Raw genomic sequence first — 16993 nt, 5'->3', positions numbered from 1 at the left:
AGAGCACAAACGTGCAATTGTCATTTTATTGCAATTAAATTTGACTTTTTAGCAATCTCAATGATGGCAATTTTCATGTGATATTCCACGATTTCTCATTCTTATTTATTTTTTTTATTTTTTTTTAAACTACCTCTCAACGAAAACATTCATCTCAATTCTAAACATGGCTCTTTTTTTTCTCTTCATCTCTAAATTACAGAGTTGAACACACCGCGCTCACCTTTCCCTGCATGCTGGAACCATCGAGGCCACTGCAATTAGTCTTCCAGGACATTTGCGTGTCCGTCCAGAAGAGGCCGATTCTCAAAGATGTCAGTGGCATTGTTCGGTGAGTCTTCAAAATGTCGCAGCTTTAACTTTTTGTTTTTGTTGGAAAGGTTTCATTGATGAGAAAGATCATTCGTCTGTGAGTGATGAATTGTCGGGGGGACAGATTAAAGATTTTACTTAAATTCTTTAATGATAGGTTTGAATTAACTTTGGAGAATTTAATTTTAAATCCGAAGTTTAACTGGTGGATTAAATTAATCATAATGTTGATTTTCCTTTTTTTTTAATTTAAATTTTATTATCTTCAAAATACTTCTTTCTTTGTAGAACTAAATCGTAACGGAATTGATTATTATTTTTTTTAAATCCTATCACAGATTAGCTTAGGTTCAGATCTAGTTTAGGTTTTTCTTCAAAAGCTATAAGGTTAGAAGTCAAAAGGATATATTTTCAAACTAAAAAAAAATAAAAGATATTTTTATTCCAAAAATAGACAAAAAAAAACGTTAGAAATGTCAAATTAAAAAAATTAAAACCGATATATCAAACGTCACAAATAAAACATCAAACGTTAGAAAATTAGGATATAAAAAAAACATAAAAAATAAGAAAAAAATGTAACGTAGGATGTTAGAAAACATTTAACGTTAAATATAATTAAAGAAGTATTCAATGTTAGAACAGAAACGTCAAACGTCTGGAAAGAAATGTCAAGCATTAAGAACTTAACCTCAAACATTAGATTTACAACAAGTTAGAAAAATGGAACGTCAAACGTTAGATTATGAGCAATAATCTAATAAATAATTGCCAAACGTTAGAAAACAAACGTCAAACTTTAGAAAAGATTTGTCAAACGTTAAAATAGAGACGTCAAACGTTAGGATTCCTAAAAAATATGAAAAACTAATAATTCGAATGCAACGGTCGTTTTTATAGTTTACTAATTTAAATTGAAATCTCCAATCTAGAATAGTAAATTTTTGTGCATCAACTCGGAATTCTTAAGTGATGTTTGCATCTCTCGCTGCTTGGACAGCACGTGATTTCCCTTGATTTGAATAACTCTGCGGGCTGTGGCGCTCGTAAAAAGGGAGACCCAAAAAGGCCAAACTGGAAAGGCGAAAAACAATAATTTGTAGCATTGCTCAAATATGGGGGGGAATTTTTTTTCGTTGTCATCTCGCGAGATGCGAAGTGCGGCGTGGTGTACGCGGGGGGAGGCAACACACAACAAACTGATTCCAAGGTAAAGTGGCCAATGAACTTTTTCCACAAAACCAATTCATCAGTTTGGAGAGAACTGATGATTGTTGGCTTTGATACTTTTATTTGTTGGTCACCAGGCATGTGTTACTCTCAAATTTGCCAGTCTTTTGACTCTTTCATTTTTTTTTCGTTGCTCTGCTCAGTTCTGGCCCCAGCGCGACGTTTTTTTTTTGAAGTTTCCCCTCCTCTCTGTCTCTATTTATTTCCAAAGAATTATCACAATAATTGCTCTATGTATTATATATTTTGCATAGTCCGCAAAAACGTACACGCGGGAGTCAGCATTGGCGCAAAAATGCTAATTTATCCACACATCCACACAAGGAGGAAAAAATCGAGAAGTCATTCCCAAAGCAATTGACCCTCCTGCGGAGCTTGGAGTAGTGGGATTCGGGGGTTGCGAGCTTCAAATTATCTTTCATGCTAAATTTTTGCGAGAATTTTGCCAAACAAATTCTTTCGGAGTTTTCACAGAGACGCTTTGGGAAGAAAAAGTGAATGAAATAATTTTCTTGAGAATTTTGAAGAAAAAAAAACTTCTCAACTCTTTAAGGACTTTTGGATTTTATCGGTTAAGTGCTGATACAAGCTTGAAACATTATATTTTTTTTTGAATTGCTTAAAATTTGATCAGTTATGAAGAATTAGAAGAGCGTTAGATTCTCACAGCAGAGATGAAGGAAGACGTATTCACGTCATTTTCAGAGTTAACGTTTTGTCGTTCACATGAAACATGGTAACATTGAAACATTCGGTTGTTTTAAGATGATATTTATTCTATGGATGCTCTCAGCTAGATCGAAACGTTTTCCTTTACTTCTTGTATGAAAAATTGAAACACTGTTTCATGTTTCAGTCAGTGTTTGTCCCAATAAACCCGAAAGGGTTAATTAATCAAAGCTCTTCGTGATTTAAAAAAACTTGTAACGTCTGATATATAATTCTAGCTCAAACAAAAATCATAGAAACAAAAATTAAAAAAAAAACAAATTGACTCCATACGACGGTAGTATTTACAGAAGATATATAATTTTCTTTGGAAAAAAAATGCCTTATTCTTGGTGGAAATTGTGCGTATGAATAGGCATACATTTTACATATACTTTATATACTCATGAGCTACATATACCTAAACCACCTATTTATAGCTCAATCACCAATTTTGCTTTCACACCACCAAACTCTTGGTGAACTTGAATATTTCGCAAATATTGGGTCATCTCGAAATGGATGTCGCAACCGAGTAAAAATTAATTTCTGCAAAAAGAGTTTGTGACGACATGTCGTAGGATAATCCATACCTTTTCCTCTTTTCGTCATTGGATAATTCCTTAATATGTCCAATTGCATTCAAAGTTTTTCAAATTATTTTTTTTATTTAACAAAAGCCAAAAATTAATTTACACAGCCTTAAATTAAGCTGTATTACGTCATCGAAGGCTATTTAAAGATAAATCAAGCTACTTTAGAAAGGATTTCGAAAAATTATTGTAAAAAATGGTGGTATAAACACATGCGTTCTTTTGCAAAATAAACATTAAATCTTAGGATCTTTGCTTTAAGAGATTATACCCTCCCAATACATACTGGCCGCCATCTTGAATACTAAACCATTATTTACTTTTTTTTTATATCTCTGGTTCTGCGAATGATAAAATGTTGAAAAGATGTTGTATAGGTCAGAAACCTAACTTGGTAAAAAATACTATTTCAAGTCACTCAAAATACATTAAAACAAAATGGCCGACCATATGTAATAAACTTTAGACGCTAAATGTTGAGATATCAATTTGGTTTATTTGACCAACCTTTGCTAAAATTTTCTGGGAAATCCAAAAATTGCCGCCATTCTACCCCTACCTCTACCAAGTAATGCAATCGTCGTAAAACCGACCACCTCAGATCGAGCTCAAACTTAATATGAACCCGTTTTAGACATCCCATATCACAAAAATGGTGGTTGAAACCGATAGAGACTTCCGGTTTGATGTCTTCTATAGAAATGAGGGTGTAAAATTTCATTTTTTCGCATTTTCAAAATCCAATATGGCCGCCGTCCGCCATTTTGAACTATCGTCAACCACTTCCCTTATAGCTAGAGGGCTGAAATTTTAGTATGTTGTAGACCTCAGTGAGACGTTTTCATCGATAATTCATACTTGAAAATCGGGCAAGCCGTTTAGCAAATATGGCGGCCTAAAGCAAAAAGTGTTTTTTCGATATAACTCGAGAACGGCTTGACCGATTTTGACCATCTTGGTATCAAATGAAAGGTATTGAAAAGCCCTACAACTGTCTAGAACATTTCAAGTTCCAAAAATGGCCACAAGAGGCGCTAAATTTAAAAATATGTTTTAGCTAAAAAAATCTATTTCGCTGCTTAGAAGAGGTCAAGTCCAAAGACTTACTCCAAAATTACTTAAAAATAAGGCATAAATCGACAATAGTCAAGACTTTTATAAACCTTTTGAAAAATTCTTGAATTTTAAAAGTTTTAAGAGCCATATCTTCTGTTCTGCTTGTTCGATTTTGATTAAATTGATATCAAATTAAAGGTTTTGCAAAACTCTACAATTTTCTGCAATATTTAAAATCTTTTAAATCATTTCTTGAGTACAAAAAATGCCAAGAAGAGTTTTTATAAAACAAGAGCCGCCATTTTTGTAAAAAATATTAATAAAAAAAACTTATTCAATTTTTACAAAGTAGCTACACGCTTGAAAAGGTTTATTTAAAAAAAATATTAAAAAATAGTTCCGTTTTTTTTTGGAAAGGAGCCATGCACTTGAAAATGTTTTTTTTTTTTAATAAAAATAACTTTAAAAAACTACTCTTTAGCAAAGATTTTTAATGAGAAAATTAACCTTGTAAAAACATTTTTATAAGTAATTTCAGTAAATGGCTTTTTTGTCTGAAGGCGCTGCGCACTTGAAAGGATTTATTTTTGAAAAATAATTCTATAAAATAATTTTTTATATTAATTTATATTTTTTTTAAATTAAAAAGAATTATTATTTTTTTACTTAAAAAAAATTATAAAACAATTTTTTTAATTTAAAAAAAAATTAAAAATTAAAAAAAAATCTTTTTTTTTGTGAAGGCGTTACGCACTTGAGATTTTTTTAATAAAAAATATAATCTACTACTTTTTACTTTTTTATAAAAAAATTATTAAAAAGTAATTTGTTTTTTCGCGAAACTATCTATATCTATAAAACTAATAATAATTTATAATTTTTTAAAGAATAAAACAAAAAAAATTAATAAAAAAAATTGTTTTTGAATTACTTTTTACTTCTTTTAGTCAAATTTTTTTATTTAATAAATGAAAAAAAAACTAATTTAAAATTTTTTTTTAAAATTACTTTTAATTTTTTTTTATTTAAATTAATTAATTTAAAAAAATATATTTTTTAAAAAATTATTTAAAAAAAAAAGTCAATCATAACGCGTCCAGTTATTAGAGTTGGTATACCACAACGCGGATGGGTTAGTCTATGCGTTGTAATTTAATTTGTGTGTAGTATTAGTAGGCAAAGTCGATTTTTTATAAAATTTAACAATTTGACAGATTAAAATGTTTATATCTTTGGTTCTATTAGTCCTACAGAAATTTCTTGACTAGTTTTGGAAAGGTATTAAAACAGGCTATAAATTGACATAAATTTTAATAATTTTCAAGGTCACCTCCAGAACACAAAATGGCGGATTTATGTTTCACCAAAAAATTTTTTATCCTGAAGGAATAGTTCTAGAGGTTTCTGATGTTCTAGAAAGTTGTAGAGTTTTGCAAAACCTTTAATTTGATACCAAGTTGAGCAAAATCGGACAAGCAGTTCAGGAGATATGGCTCTTAGAACTTTTCAAATTCAAGAATTTTTCAAATGGCCATATCTTCTAAACGGCGACATAGATTTTCTTCATTTTCGGACTGGGAAAGATTATTAGTCCTGCTACATCATATCATATTGCCCCTTAAAGTTAAGCAATTTTTGTTTTTGTGTTTAACGCCTCTTGCGGATGTTTTTGGAACTTGAAATGTTCTAGACAGTTGTAGAGCTTCTTGAAACCTTTCATTTGAACCTAAGTTGGTCAAAATCGGTCAAGCCGTTCTCGAGTTATATCAAAAAAACACTTTTTGCTTTAGGCCGCCATATTTGCTAAACCGCTTGACCGATTTTCAATTATGAATTATCGATGAAAACGTCTCACTGAGCACTACAACATACTAAAATTTCAGATTTCTTGCTATAAGGGAAGTTGTTGACAGTATTTCAAAATGGCGGACGGCAGCCATTTTGGATTTTGAAAATACGAAAAAAATGAAAATTTACACCCTTATTTCTATAGAAGACTTCAAACCAGAAGTCTCTATCTTTTACCGTTCTCGACTTATAAGGCAAAGTTTGGCGCACCGGCCGGCTGGCCGGATCAAAAAATTTTCCACCACCATTTTCGTAATGTGGGATGTCCAAAACGTGCTCATACCAAGTTTGAGCCTGATCCGAGGTTGTCGGTTTTTCCGACGATTACAATACTTGGTATGTGGTATACCAACTAATTATTAAAATTATTAAAAAATTAAAAATAATTTTTTTTAAAAATTACTTTTAATTTTTTTAAAAATAATTTTTTTTAAAAATTACTTTTAATTTTTTTTTTTATTTTATTAAAAAAAAAATAAAAAAATTAATTAATTTTTTTCAAATTACTTATATTTTTTTCATTTTATTTAAAAAATTATAAATTATTATTAAAAATATAATTTTAGTTTTTTGTGAAGGCGTTATGTACTTTTAAAAAAAATGCTCAATCGCGTATTTATTATTATAAAAAAAAACACTTAATAAAAAGTAGTTTGGGTACTACCAACTAATTTTTAATTATTTAAATCTAAACTTTTTACATCTTATTTCAACTAATAAATCGAATTTCAACGCAATCTTCAACAGGGAGAAATTTTTATTGGGTTACCCATTAACCAAGCAAATGTCAAACGGAAATTTTTTACTTGGTTGCGACATCCATTTCGAGATGACCCAATATTTATAGTTTCGGCGCGAGGAGAGAGAAAGTTTTTCCGTGGAATTTCCACCAAAAAGTTCTAAGCCAATATTTATGGCGTGCACAAACTCAAGTTTGATGGCATTACCGCCACAGAAATAGCATAAATGCCGTCGAGATCAATCATGTGAGATTAACTCATGCTAAAATGCGACATGTTTTCAGTTAATATTTTCTGCACATGAAATTTCTCTCACAGCTCCCAATTTCATGGTTAAAACTTAACATTTACGTATATAGAATTTGGCATAAGTGAGCAACTGTATCGCGCATTTCATGTAGCTCATTTAGTTACAGGGCATTTTCATGTGACAAGTTTTCTTTTTCTTGTTTTTTTTTTCTTTCGTTGGGGATTTTAACTCTTTGGCGTTCTTTAGGTCATATATAGATCCAAACGTGAAATCGAGGGCTGCATTGTAAAACCGGCTAAGTCGGTATGAGCTCCGAACCGACTTAGCCGGTTTTACAATGCAGCCCTCGAAATATTGGTCTTTTCCCAAATTTTATTGAATTTAGTGGATTTTTAAAGGTATAAATGCGTTGAGTTTACGTAAATAATGCCAAAGAAGATGTTTCGACTAAAAAATGTCTGCTTGAAGCGGGATAATCATGGTGGTGAATTCGAGTGGTGAAAACAAGGAATGTGGGGAAAAGGACAGTTTTGACGGCTAAAATGACAGTACGGAAACGTACTTGCTCCGTAATAAAGTGTAATTCTATAGCGTAAAATACAGGAATTTCGTGAACATTGTATAAAAAAAGCAAATGTTTAAATGTTTCTATATTTTACGTTGGCGCTAAAGGGTTAAAAATGAAATAAGCTACAAGACAGATTGTATTTAATTAATCAATTTACAATAAAAAATTAAAGAATTTTAGGTCTAGACTAAAGAATATAAAACGGATCAGTTTAAAGGGTACTCCCTAGGTCATAGATGGTTCAAGCCTTTGGTTAACTTAACGTACGAAAATACAACGACACTGATTCCATGTTTCACTTTAAGGTTTCGTTACACCAACAATAATTTAGAAAACTTCAATCGGAATATTATTACACCCTTATCTGTGTTAAAAGCCTCACGTTGTTGTATCCCGCGAGCCCCCTACTACTTCTTTAAAGGGAAACAATACTGTACGGACAAGAAAAAGGTTTATAACTAATCTATGAAACTTCTCAATGCAAAAGTTTTTGTTGTACTAAATTCCTGTTCTAAAATGTACTAAATGTATGTACTAATTTTTTTTTAAATTAAAGAAAAAACATGCAAGCCGTTGGCTTTTCAAATCCTCTTCTAGGAAACCTACAAACAATGTAGTTTAGGTTCCATTCACCTCACTTGGTCGCATTTTGGCTTTTTAGCTATTTTAGTACAATGTACTAATTATTGATTTGAACCTATAGATGATGAGAGTGGCCGAGTTTTTTTTTCTTTACTCAAAAGTGCTTCCGAGGCACAATATAGTGATGTTTTTTCTCACCAATAAACACACCCAAATGAAAAATGGAACAAAACAATTTAAAGCAAAAGCAATGGGCTAGTGCGGAAAGTCTTGCTGTGTGGGAAATTGTGCGTAGATTTCCGTTAAAAAAAATAGATGTTTTGATGTTGAGAATTTTCAATTGATGACCTCCCAAATGAATGGAAATAAAAAAATGAAAATTTCCCGCTCATCCAAAAATTTGACCTTTTGCCATGCGGGGGCACATGCTGCTGAAAAGCTCCCATAGAGACAATTTCCCGCTCAAAGATGGAGAAAAAAAGCTCCCAAAGACTCCGGAGAGGAGTGGAAAGATTGGAAAGTCGCTGGCCGACGCGTAATTTCATCAGTAGACCACACTGGCTGTGTAAAAAGGAGAAAAAAAATTATATATACAAAACGATGAAATATACAACTTAATAATAGACCATTCACGCACACACAGACTTGGGCAAATACATTGGGCTTTACATTACGAAAATCCACACATATTGTGTAATAATTGTTTTTGTTATTTTGATTATATTCCACTCTTGGAGATCTCTTTTGCCTTTCCATCTGCGCATTGCCATTTTCTCGGCATCACATGGAAAATTGTGTGTGACAATCTCTTCATTTTTGTATATAAACCAGCAACACATACATAGTCCCCATACATAATATTAATAATTATTGTGAAGAGAACAATAAATTCCCAAGGCGCGCGTGGAGAATGGCTAAGAAAGGGCCCATCTAGTTGGAAAATACTTATGAATTCACATCCAAGAATTTGCCTTCTTGCAATACTAAAAAATCATTCCGTTGCAATAAATACAACAAATAAATAAAGAAAAATGAAATATTTATTTAAAACAAAAAGTCATCTCAATGGGTTTGATTCTTTGCGCTATTCTGCCCATCTGACGATCACACATAGCAGAAATGCATTCATTTTCCAAACAGTGTCATATTTCAAATTTCCATGTCAATTAACTTTTAGGAGAGCAATAGTTAAGACGTGAAAAAATCAACAACACAGATGGGAATGTAGTTCAATGGAAGTTGTTTGGTTAAAATGTGGTAAATGCATCGTAAATTCACTCATTATTTTACAATTTTGCAAAAGACTTGGTAAATGTTTGAGTTTGAGCGTATTTTTTGCACAGAGGTTAACCCTTTTGTGTCCAGGAGCTTTTATAATAATTAAAAGTATTTGAAAAAGAGATTATCTGAGAATTTACATTTATTCAATGAGCTCTTAAAATGGTTAATGATCTAAGAGTCAAGTTTAAAAGTTTTTTAAAAACTTTTTTGTATTTTTCTAACGTTTGAAATTCCTTTAATAGTATTTGACGTTTGTTTTATAACGTTGGACGTTTCGTTTTTAACGTTTAACATTTCTTTTTAATATTTGACGTTTTTTGACCAACTTTAAGGAGGCTTTAAAAAGAACTGTCATTATAATATGCCTTACCTAACGTTTGACGTTAGGTCTTACGTTCGACATTTCTTTCTTAACTTTAAACGTTTTTTAAACTTTTATTTCTTTTCTTTTCTAGCTATAGTTTCAAAATAGATTCTTTTGATTTACAAATTAGGAAAAACTGGATTCCCCAGAAAAATACTAAATAAAGCATATGCTCTGATGCTTTATGCACCAAAGTAACCAAAGTTAGATACAGTGGAGTCGTGCTGTTTTGTATTTGTCAGGAATTTTATTTCGAGTTTCGAGTATTTATAACTTATTGGAAAAAAAGAAACATTGTTTACTGAATAAAGCCTAAAGGGACATGATCAGTACAGCAGTCATGCATATGCTGAATGAACAAAAATGGAATTAAGACAAAATGGGCGTGGTTTCTATATCTTTTTGTTAATATTTTACAATAGTTTATCCCATGAAATGGAAAATTCGTTTGGGTTCTATAGAACGTTTTGTAATCCTCATATATTCTGAATAAATTATATATATTTTTTATAATACCACGAAAGCCATAAAATGAATAAACTCCTTTCCTCATAATTTAATTTTTAACTTTAATTTTCAAATTATTATTTTCTTATGGAAAATTGAAAAGATTTTAATATCATCACTATGGTCAAATAACACAGTGCTCAACAACTTGGGCTATATGCACAAGATTTTAATAAAAGTATTTTTTTTTTATCTTTCTAGGCCCGGCCAGGTGTTGGCGGTAATGGGTCCATCGGGATGTGGGAAGACAACCCTCCTGGACTGCCTGAGTGGGCAGCGAGCCATTGATTCGGGCACAATTCGCCTAAACAGGGAGCGCCTCTCGAAGAAATGGCGTCGTCGGATATGCTATGTCCTGCAGCAGGACATTTTCTTTGCCGGACTCACACTCCGGGAGACCCTCGAGTACACAGCCATGCTCCGCCTGCCCGACAAATTGCCACGCACCGAGAAGATGCGATGCGTGGATCACATTCTGGAAGTATTAGAGCTGACACCGTGCCAGCACACCAAAATTGGTGACTACCTCAACCGAGGTCTCTCGGGTGGTGAGAAGAAGCGTGCCAACATTGCCTGTGAATTGCTCACAAATCCCTCCATCATGCTCCTCGATGAGCCCACGTCGGGGCTCGATTCGCACGCAGCCACATCCCTCATCTCATCGCTGCAGCGGTACGCGGCGCAGGAGCACAAGACGGTGGTCATTACGGTGCATCAGCCATCATCACAGATGTTCCACATGTTTGACCGCCTCCTCCTTCTCTGTCGCGGTCAGACGGCATACTTTGGGGACGTTAACCGCGTTGTGGACTTCTTCCAAGACATCGGACTCACAATGAAGAGCCACTACAATCCTGCCGATTTCATCCGTGAGCTTCCATTCTCCTTTAAACGGGCAAATTTTGAAATTTCAACGATTTTCTTTTCTTTTCTTTTTAGTTGAGCAAATAAAATCCTCCCCGGAGGTACGAGACAAAATCATCCAGGCAGCTAGGGCAGCTAGGAAATCCTCATCATACCCATCGGAACTCAATCAGGATCACTTCACAAAGGACGGCGTAGTGATGGTGGACTTCAGGCATTTGCACAATTTGCTCAAGGATGAGCGTATCGTGGCGAATGGGGTGGCACCAATTGAGGAGACGCAGTCAGAGGAGGGAAAACAACTGTGGATGGAGACGCAATCTCACTCAAGTTCAGCATCGAGCGATAGTCACGACGGGGACTTCTGGCTGGGCTACCCAACGAGCTTTTATACGCAATTTAAGGTGCTGTCGCAGCGGAATTTCAAAGAAGCCCGACCGAGGATGCTGTCACGGCTCAATTGGCTCCAAACCATTGGGCTGGGCATGATGGCGGGAGCACTCTGGTTCCAGTTACCCAAGACAGAGGAGTCCCTGCACGATATTCAGGGATGGATGTTCTTCTCACAGACCTACTGGATGCTTTTTGCCCTCTTTGGGGCTCTCAGTTCTTGTAAGTTCTTATTTAGCTTTCTCCTTTCGTCTCGCGTTCTTTGTGTCATAAGTAGACCCAAACATGAAACATTTTATTATACCAAATTAGGAATTTATTGATTTTTTCAAGTTAAAAATGCATCAAATTCACGCAATAGAGGCCAAAGAAGACGTTCTAATTGAGAAAAGTTCTCTAAAAGTATCCACAGAATAAATATCATGATAAAAATGGCGAATGTTTCAATGTTTCTATGTTTCACGTGGACGCGAAGAGTTAAAGAGGTTAGGTCATGATTTCTGCAGCTTATAACTTTTGATTGGATTGAGATATCTGAAAATTTCTTTCACTAAAAGATGCAAATATCGCAAATACTCAAAAAGTTTTATTTGTCTTTTATTTCATCTCGATATTCTAAAAATTGTAGCTGCTGCAACACAAAAGTGAAATAAAACGTTAATGAAATATTACAAAAAACATACATTTCATAAATTTTCTGCATACTCCATGTTTTTACCTAAGATAGTTTTCTTCGCTAACCACAAGAAGCAGGAAGTGACGTCTTCATATCCTGGACCTGAAAAGTATCAAATTAACATTTCCTTTTCTATTGTTGATCATTTCACTAACTTGCAATTAACAATTAGATGATAAATTCCAATTTTCTTAGCCTTTTATTTCATCAGTTATTTCACACAAAATGTCTTCCTCGAAGAAGCTTCCTTAGTTATCCGCTAGAGTCGCTAAGGATATTCTAAATGTTTCAAAGAATTTAAAATTCAACGAACATTTCAGCAGAAGTGGTTTCCTGAATAAAATCGAGCAAACTCTTTCAAATATTGAGCTTAAAATAATGTTTAAAACAGAAGAAGAAGTCTAAAAGCTTATCTATGTTAAGCCTTCAATTATAACGCAAAATAGTAATTCTTTTCCTTCCGAATTTTTTTCTTTAGAAAGTGAGGTTAGAGACAGAGTAACGCTCCTCTCCATTCTACCCAAAAACGAGCCCAATTAAAAAAAACTTCCTAAATTTAATTAAAATTTGTCCTTTTAATCAATTTTAACTAATTTCAATGCATTTTTTCACTCTCAAACAGTTCCTCCAGAACGTGAAGTGATCAGCAAGGAGAGACGTTCAGGTGCCTATCGCCTATCGGCGTACTACATAGCCAAAATGGTCGGAGAATTACCACTAGTTATAACGTTACCAGCAGTTTACCATTTAATTAGTTATCCAATGCTCGGATTCAGCAGGTAAAAAAAATCAACTGAAAAGAAAATCTTGCAAATCTTCGAAAAAGTAAAAATGTTTTCTCTGTCTCTTCTCTCTTTCCACGTGCAGTCCAAGCTTATTTCTTACAATGTTGGCATTTCTACTCCTAAATACAATTGTAGCACAAAGTGTGGGCTTCTTCGTGGGTGCCTGCTGCATGGACATGAACTTGAGCATAACTGTCAGTGCACTCTACACCCTCGCCACGCAGCTCTTTGGAGGTAAAATTCGCAATTTTCCATTGCGGCGGATTTTTTTTTTACATAAAAGAAAATGTTGTTGCGAAGCTCTGTGTCGAAAATTTTGCGAAAAAGGGATTTTTTGCGTCTTCCTTCTTGGGTAGAAAAAAAAACTACAAATTTTTCTTTTGATTTCCCCTTTAGGTTACCTTTCTACGAGATTCCCTTCATGGCTTGAATGGGTTAGGTTCACATCGATGATCCACTATGCCTATCAGAACATGCAGATTCTCGAATTTAGCGAAGGACCGCCAATTATGTGAGTAATTTTTTAATCCTTTCAAGTCAGAATAAATTTTTTGAAACAAAGATCAAATGTTTCAATGTTTCCATGTTTCATACATTCGCAAAAAAGAAACAAATTAAAAAAGCCTTTTTTTTTTCATTTTTTATAGGTGTGGGGAGCAGAGCAAGTTCGCAATTTGTACGACAGAGGGCCCAGATGGCAGCACGAGCAAACACATCCCAGTTGATGCCATTCTCGATGCGCAGGGATGTACGGCACCGCTGTGGCTCAATACCCTTGTCCTCGTTGGCTTCCTCATTGTCTTCCGCCTCCTGGGCTACATTGTCCTCCGCTACGTCCGGTGTCCCAAGTGACCTTCCGCCGGTACGCCGCGGAAACACCATAAAACAGGTATTTTACAACTATTTTATTGTAGATGTTGTTGAGTTTTTTTTTTAATTACTTTTGTGAGAGAAGAAGTTCATATTTTGCGAATTTGATTCACGTTAAAGATGAAATAAAAGCGCCATAGAAATTAGGGTGAGAAATATTATATCGAGCGGTTAGATTTTAAGGCTCCAAAAAAAAAGAAAAAAAACTTTCAACAGTTTGTGATTTAAGAAAGTAAAGAGGAAGAAGAAGATGAAAGAAACGGAGAAATTCTATTGAAATTAATGTATAAGAGCAAAAAAGAGAAAATCTTTATTTAAGTGAATGTTCATTTTGAAGTATTCAAACACTCCTTGTGAGGATCCTTTTTTAATGTAACTTTAATTTCGCTATTTTATACACACACACACACCATTATGCAAAAAAATCCTTAGCATTTAAGTGTTTTCTCAATGCAAAAATTGGGAGAAAAAAATCACACTGGAAAATCCTTTTTTTATAAAGGGAAAAATCTCTCGAAAAAACCCTTTTTTCTTCCCGACAAAAAAAATATTTTCGAGAATTTAGGGATGAAAAATTTCATTTTGAAACAAGTCTGAGAAAAAATCGTGATAGAGAAAAAAAGAACGTTTTGATAAGAAAAAAATCTTTCTTTTTTAAATCTTATTCTAACAAAAACAAAATGTAACACACTAAACTAATTAAGAAGAAGGGAGGTGAAAACAAGTTAAATGAAGAAAAAAAAAGGAAGAACCAAGTAGAGAATAAAAACCTAATTTTTACTATGGTGGGACCTTAAAAAAAACTGTGCCAAATTATTGTATAAAAAAGATATAAAAGAGTAGAAAGCACATTGTAGATTTTTTTTACTCGTTTCTTTTTTTATTTAAAAAAAAAATTAAGAAAGAACCAAGAATTTGAAGAAAAATTGCCATTAAGCATTTTATTTTTGGTTATTTTCCACTAAAGTAGGGCTAGAAGGAAGATTTCGTAGCAGGTAAAATCCTGTATAGGAACTCCTTGTTGCCTTACATTGCGTAGATGGAGGAAAACAATGGACAAACAGCTGAAGGATACTCAAAATCTAGAAATTTTTGAAGGCTGCAAAATATTCGGTTATAGCTCTTTTTTTTATTAAAGACTTTGGCTGGAGAACATTTGACAACAGTTCCATAAGTGTCTGAACGGATCTTAAGTCTTCAAAATTAGCCGTTTACTCCCATTTAACGAACATTTAATTAATTGTCTTAAAACCTTAAAGAGTCAGAAATCACATGCTCAGATCAGTTCTTATAGGCCTTGAAGTCGGCTAAGAATCTGGAATATCTGGAAAATCAGGCGAACAATGAATGCTCAAAAACGGCATTAAAGACCGCCTATAATATCAGCTGTTACAGCTAAGACGTTAAATTGTCTGCTATTTGTAACTAAAGCGTTTTACATTAGTCATAACAGGCTGTAGGCATTAACTTGTTTGATTCTAAAACTTAACGCGTTGAAACGTCTGTCTTAAGATGTTTAATTACCTCACATCAGCTCATACGAGCCTTAACGTCAATAAATGTAGCCTTCGTTATCAGCTAACAAAGCTTAGATAACAGACGTAAGAGCCTAGGATAACCAGCTTTGAACGTTTTTAGTCATGTTTTTAAGACATTTATTAGTCTTACGATTGATGTTGAATCGTCTTACATGATCTTTAGAATCCTTAACTTCAACAGACTTAGCCTTTCATGTTAACCGCTTTAGCCTCCTGCTAAACGGTTTAGTCGTTAAAACGTTTTTTCTCAAATCAATCATTCATTTTGAAAGATTTCATTCGTTGCAGCCTTTTAAAACCAATCCTTGCAACCTATCTACATCAGCCGTAAAAGCCTTTGATTGGATTTGGTTATGAATATAGTAGGGAAAAATCCTGAACGATTAGGCGTTCAAATATCTGACATGTGTGTTAAAAGGTTACACATAAAACTTTAAAGTCTAAACTCTAAGTCAGGCGTTAAAGCCTTTGGCTTAAAGCCGCTTAAGCCTTCGATTCTACACTGATCAAAGCTAGGCATTTTCATTTCAATTTATAGATTATTTGATCCGTTGGTCAGCTATTTGAAGAGAAAGACTTCAAATCAATTCAAAAGACTTGAGAAATTCTTACCTTAATCAATGGGGTGTTAAGTAACAAAATTATTTTGCAAATTTAGACATATTTTAAAAACATTTAAACATTTTAAACATTTAAAAACATAAAGCTATTAAAACAAAAAAATCGTCCTTCAGCTGTTTGTTCTTAGTAAAAAGGAAATTCTACAGAAAAATTTAGAAAAATATTTATCACAAAGTGTTACTTTTTTTTAAATAAAAAAAGAGAAAACAATTTATATTAAAACAACACACTTTTTAATGAAAAGAAATGTGTATAAAAATGTTGAATAAACTAACCGAATACTGCCTGAAGCTTTTTTTTTATATAAAAAATATTCAATGAGAAAAAAACAAGAACTATTTTCTAGTTTTAATTATAGAATTTACGAAGAATGAGAAGAAAAAAGTTTTAGTTTAGTAGCGAAAAAATAGACAAATCAAATTTTATCCGAATATCTTCAAGAGAGAAAGAAAAAAAAAACAATTTTAGTTTTTAGAGGATATTTTTTATATATAAAATAAATGATAAAAACTTTATAAAATATCGAATGAGTGCGTGAGTGTGAAAATTATAGTCTGTTTGAATTTTTTTTTATAAATAAACATAAAAAAAGAAGAAAAAATTATTCTATTAAATCTACATTTTTAGTAGTCAAAACTGCACAGATACTATTCCTTTGTCTATTATCCTTAATTTGTTCATATGCAAAAAGGAAAAATAAGAATAATGATTAAAAAGATGAAAAGAAAAATAGCATTTAGCGCGTGTGATGAGACGATAGAGATAAAGATAAATGAAGATATTAAAGAAGAAAAAAAAAGAGGAATGAAGGGCGAGAAGAATGTCTTTTCTATTGTGTTTTATTTGATGTGAAAAGGATTAAATGATTTTGTATGATTTTATATTAAATTTTAGGTCCTATATATTGAAATTTTTCATAGGTTAATTTTCTCAACATTTTACATTATGCAGTTACTCATTTTTAAATTATATTATTTGAAGAAAATACAATAATTTTAAATTTTACATCATCCTTTGTTTTATTTTCCATTCAACGTTGTGAATTGTACGTAATTATTTTTACAGGAGGATTCAGTAAGTTCTTGATGAAAATTGATTAAAGAAATAGTTGACATTTTTTTTATAAGAGTTTGACATTTCTTTTTTATCGTTTGATATTAGTTTTTAATGTTTAAAATTTATTTTCCAACATTTGTCGATTCTTTTCTAA

At 32.7% G+C, this 16993-nt stretch overlaps 4 protein-coding genes across 4 annotated transcripts in view; 2 read left to right on the top strand and 2 right to left on the bottom strand.

Annotated features, from left to right (window-relative positions):
* The window catches only part of LOC129794996 (uncharacterized), a 69720-nt gene extending 52932 nt beyond the window's left edge, over nt 1–16788 (top strand). The window contains exons 3-9 of the mRNA XM_055835989.1: nt 203–331; nt 10241–10908; nt 10979–11515; nt 12592–12748; nt 12837–12988; nt 13151–13265; nt 13402–16788. Coding sequence (XP_055691964.1) covers nt 203–331; nt 10241–10908; nt 10979–11515; nt 12592–12748; nt 12837–12988; nt 13151–13265; nt 13402–13606 — 1963 coding nt within the window. The 3' untranslated portion in view covers nt 13607–16788. The remainder of the gene's footprint in view (nt 1–202; nt 332–10240; nt 10909–10978; nt 11516–12591; nt 12749–12836; nt 12989–13150; nt 13266–13401) is intronic.
* The window catches only part of LOC129795035 (probable asparagine--tRNA ligase, mitochondrial), a 1173171-nt gene that overhangs the window by 451265 nt on the left and 704913 nt on the right, over nt 1–16993 (bottom strand). The window lies entirely within an intron of this gene.
* LOC129794972 (mucin-2-like) overlaps nt 1–16993 on the top strand; it is an 826140-nt gene that overhangs the window by 316207 nt on the left and 492940 nt on the right. The window contains exon 12 of the mRNA XM_055835924.1: nt 857–890. The gene's annotated coding sequence lies outside the window, so the exon portion shown is untranslated. The remainder of the gene's footprint in view (nt 1–856; nt 891–16993) is intronic.
* LOC129795002 (sodium-dependent nutrient amino acid transporter 1-like) overlaps nt 1–16993 on the bottom strand; it is an 899230-nt gene that overhangs the window by 451265 nt on the left and 430972 nt on the right. The window lies entirely within an intron of this gene.

This window comes from Lutzomyia longipalpis, chromosome 4 (genome assembly GCF_024334085.1).
Source record: "Lutzomyia longipalpis isolate SR_M1_2022 chromosome 4, ASM2433408v1".
In the NCBI taxonomy this organism is placed as follows: Eukaryota; Metazoa; Arthropoda; class Insecta; order Diptera; family Psychodidae; genus Lutzomyia; species Lutzomyia longipalpis.
The sequence above is the reverse complement of the archived record's forward strand: the minus strand, read 5'-3'. Positions and strand labels throughout refer to the sequence as shown.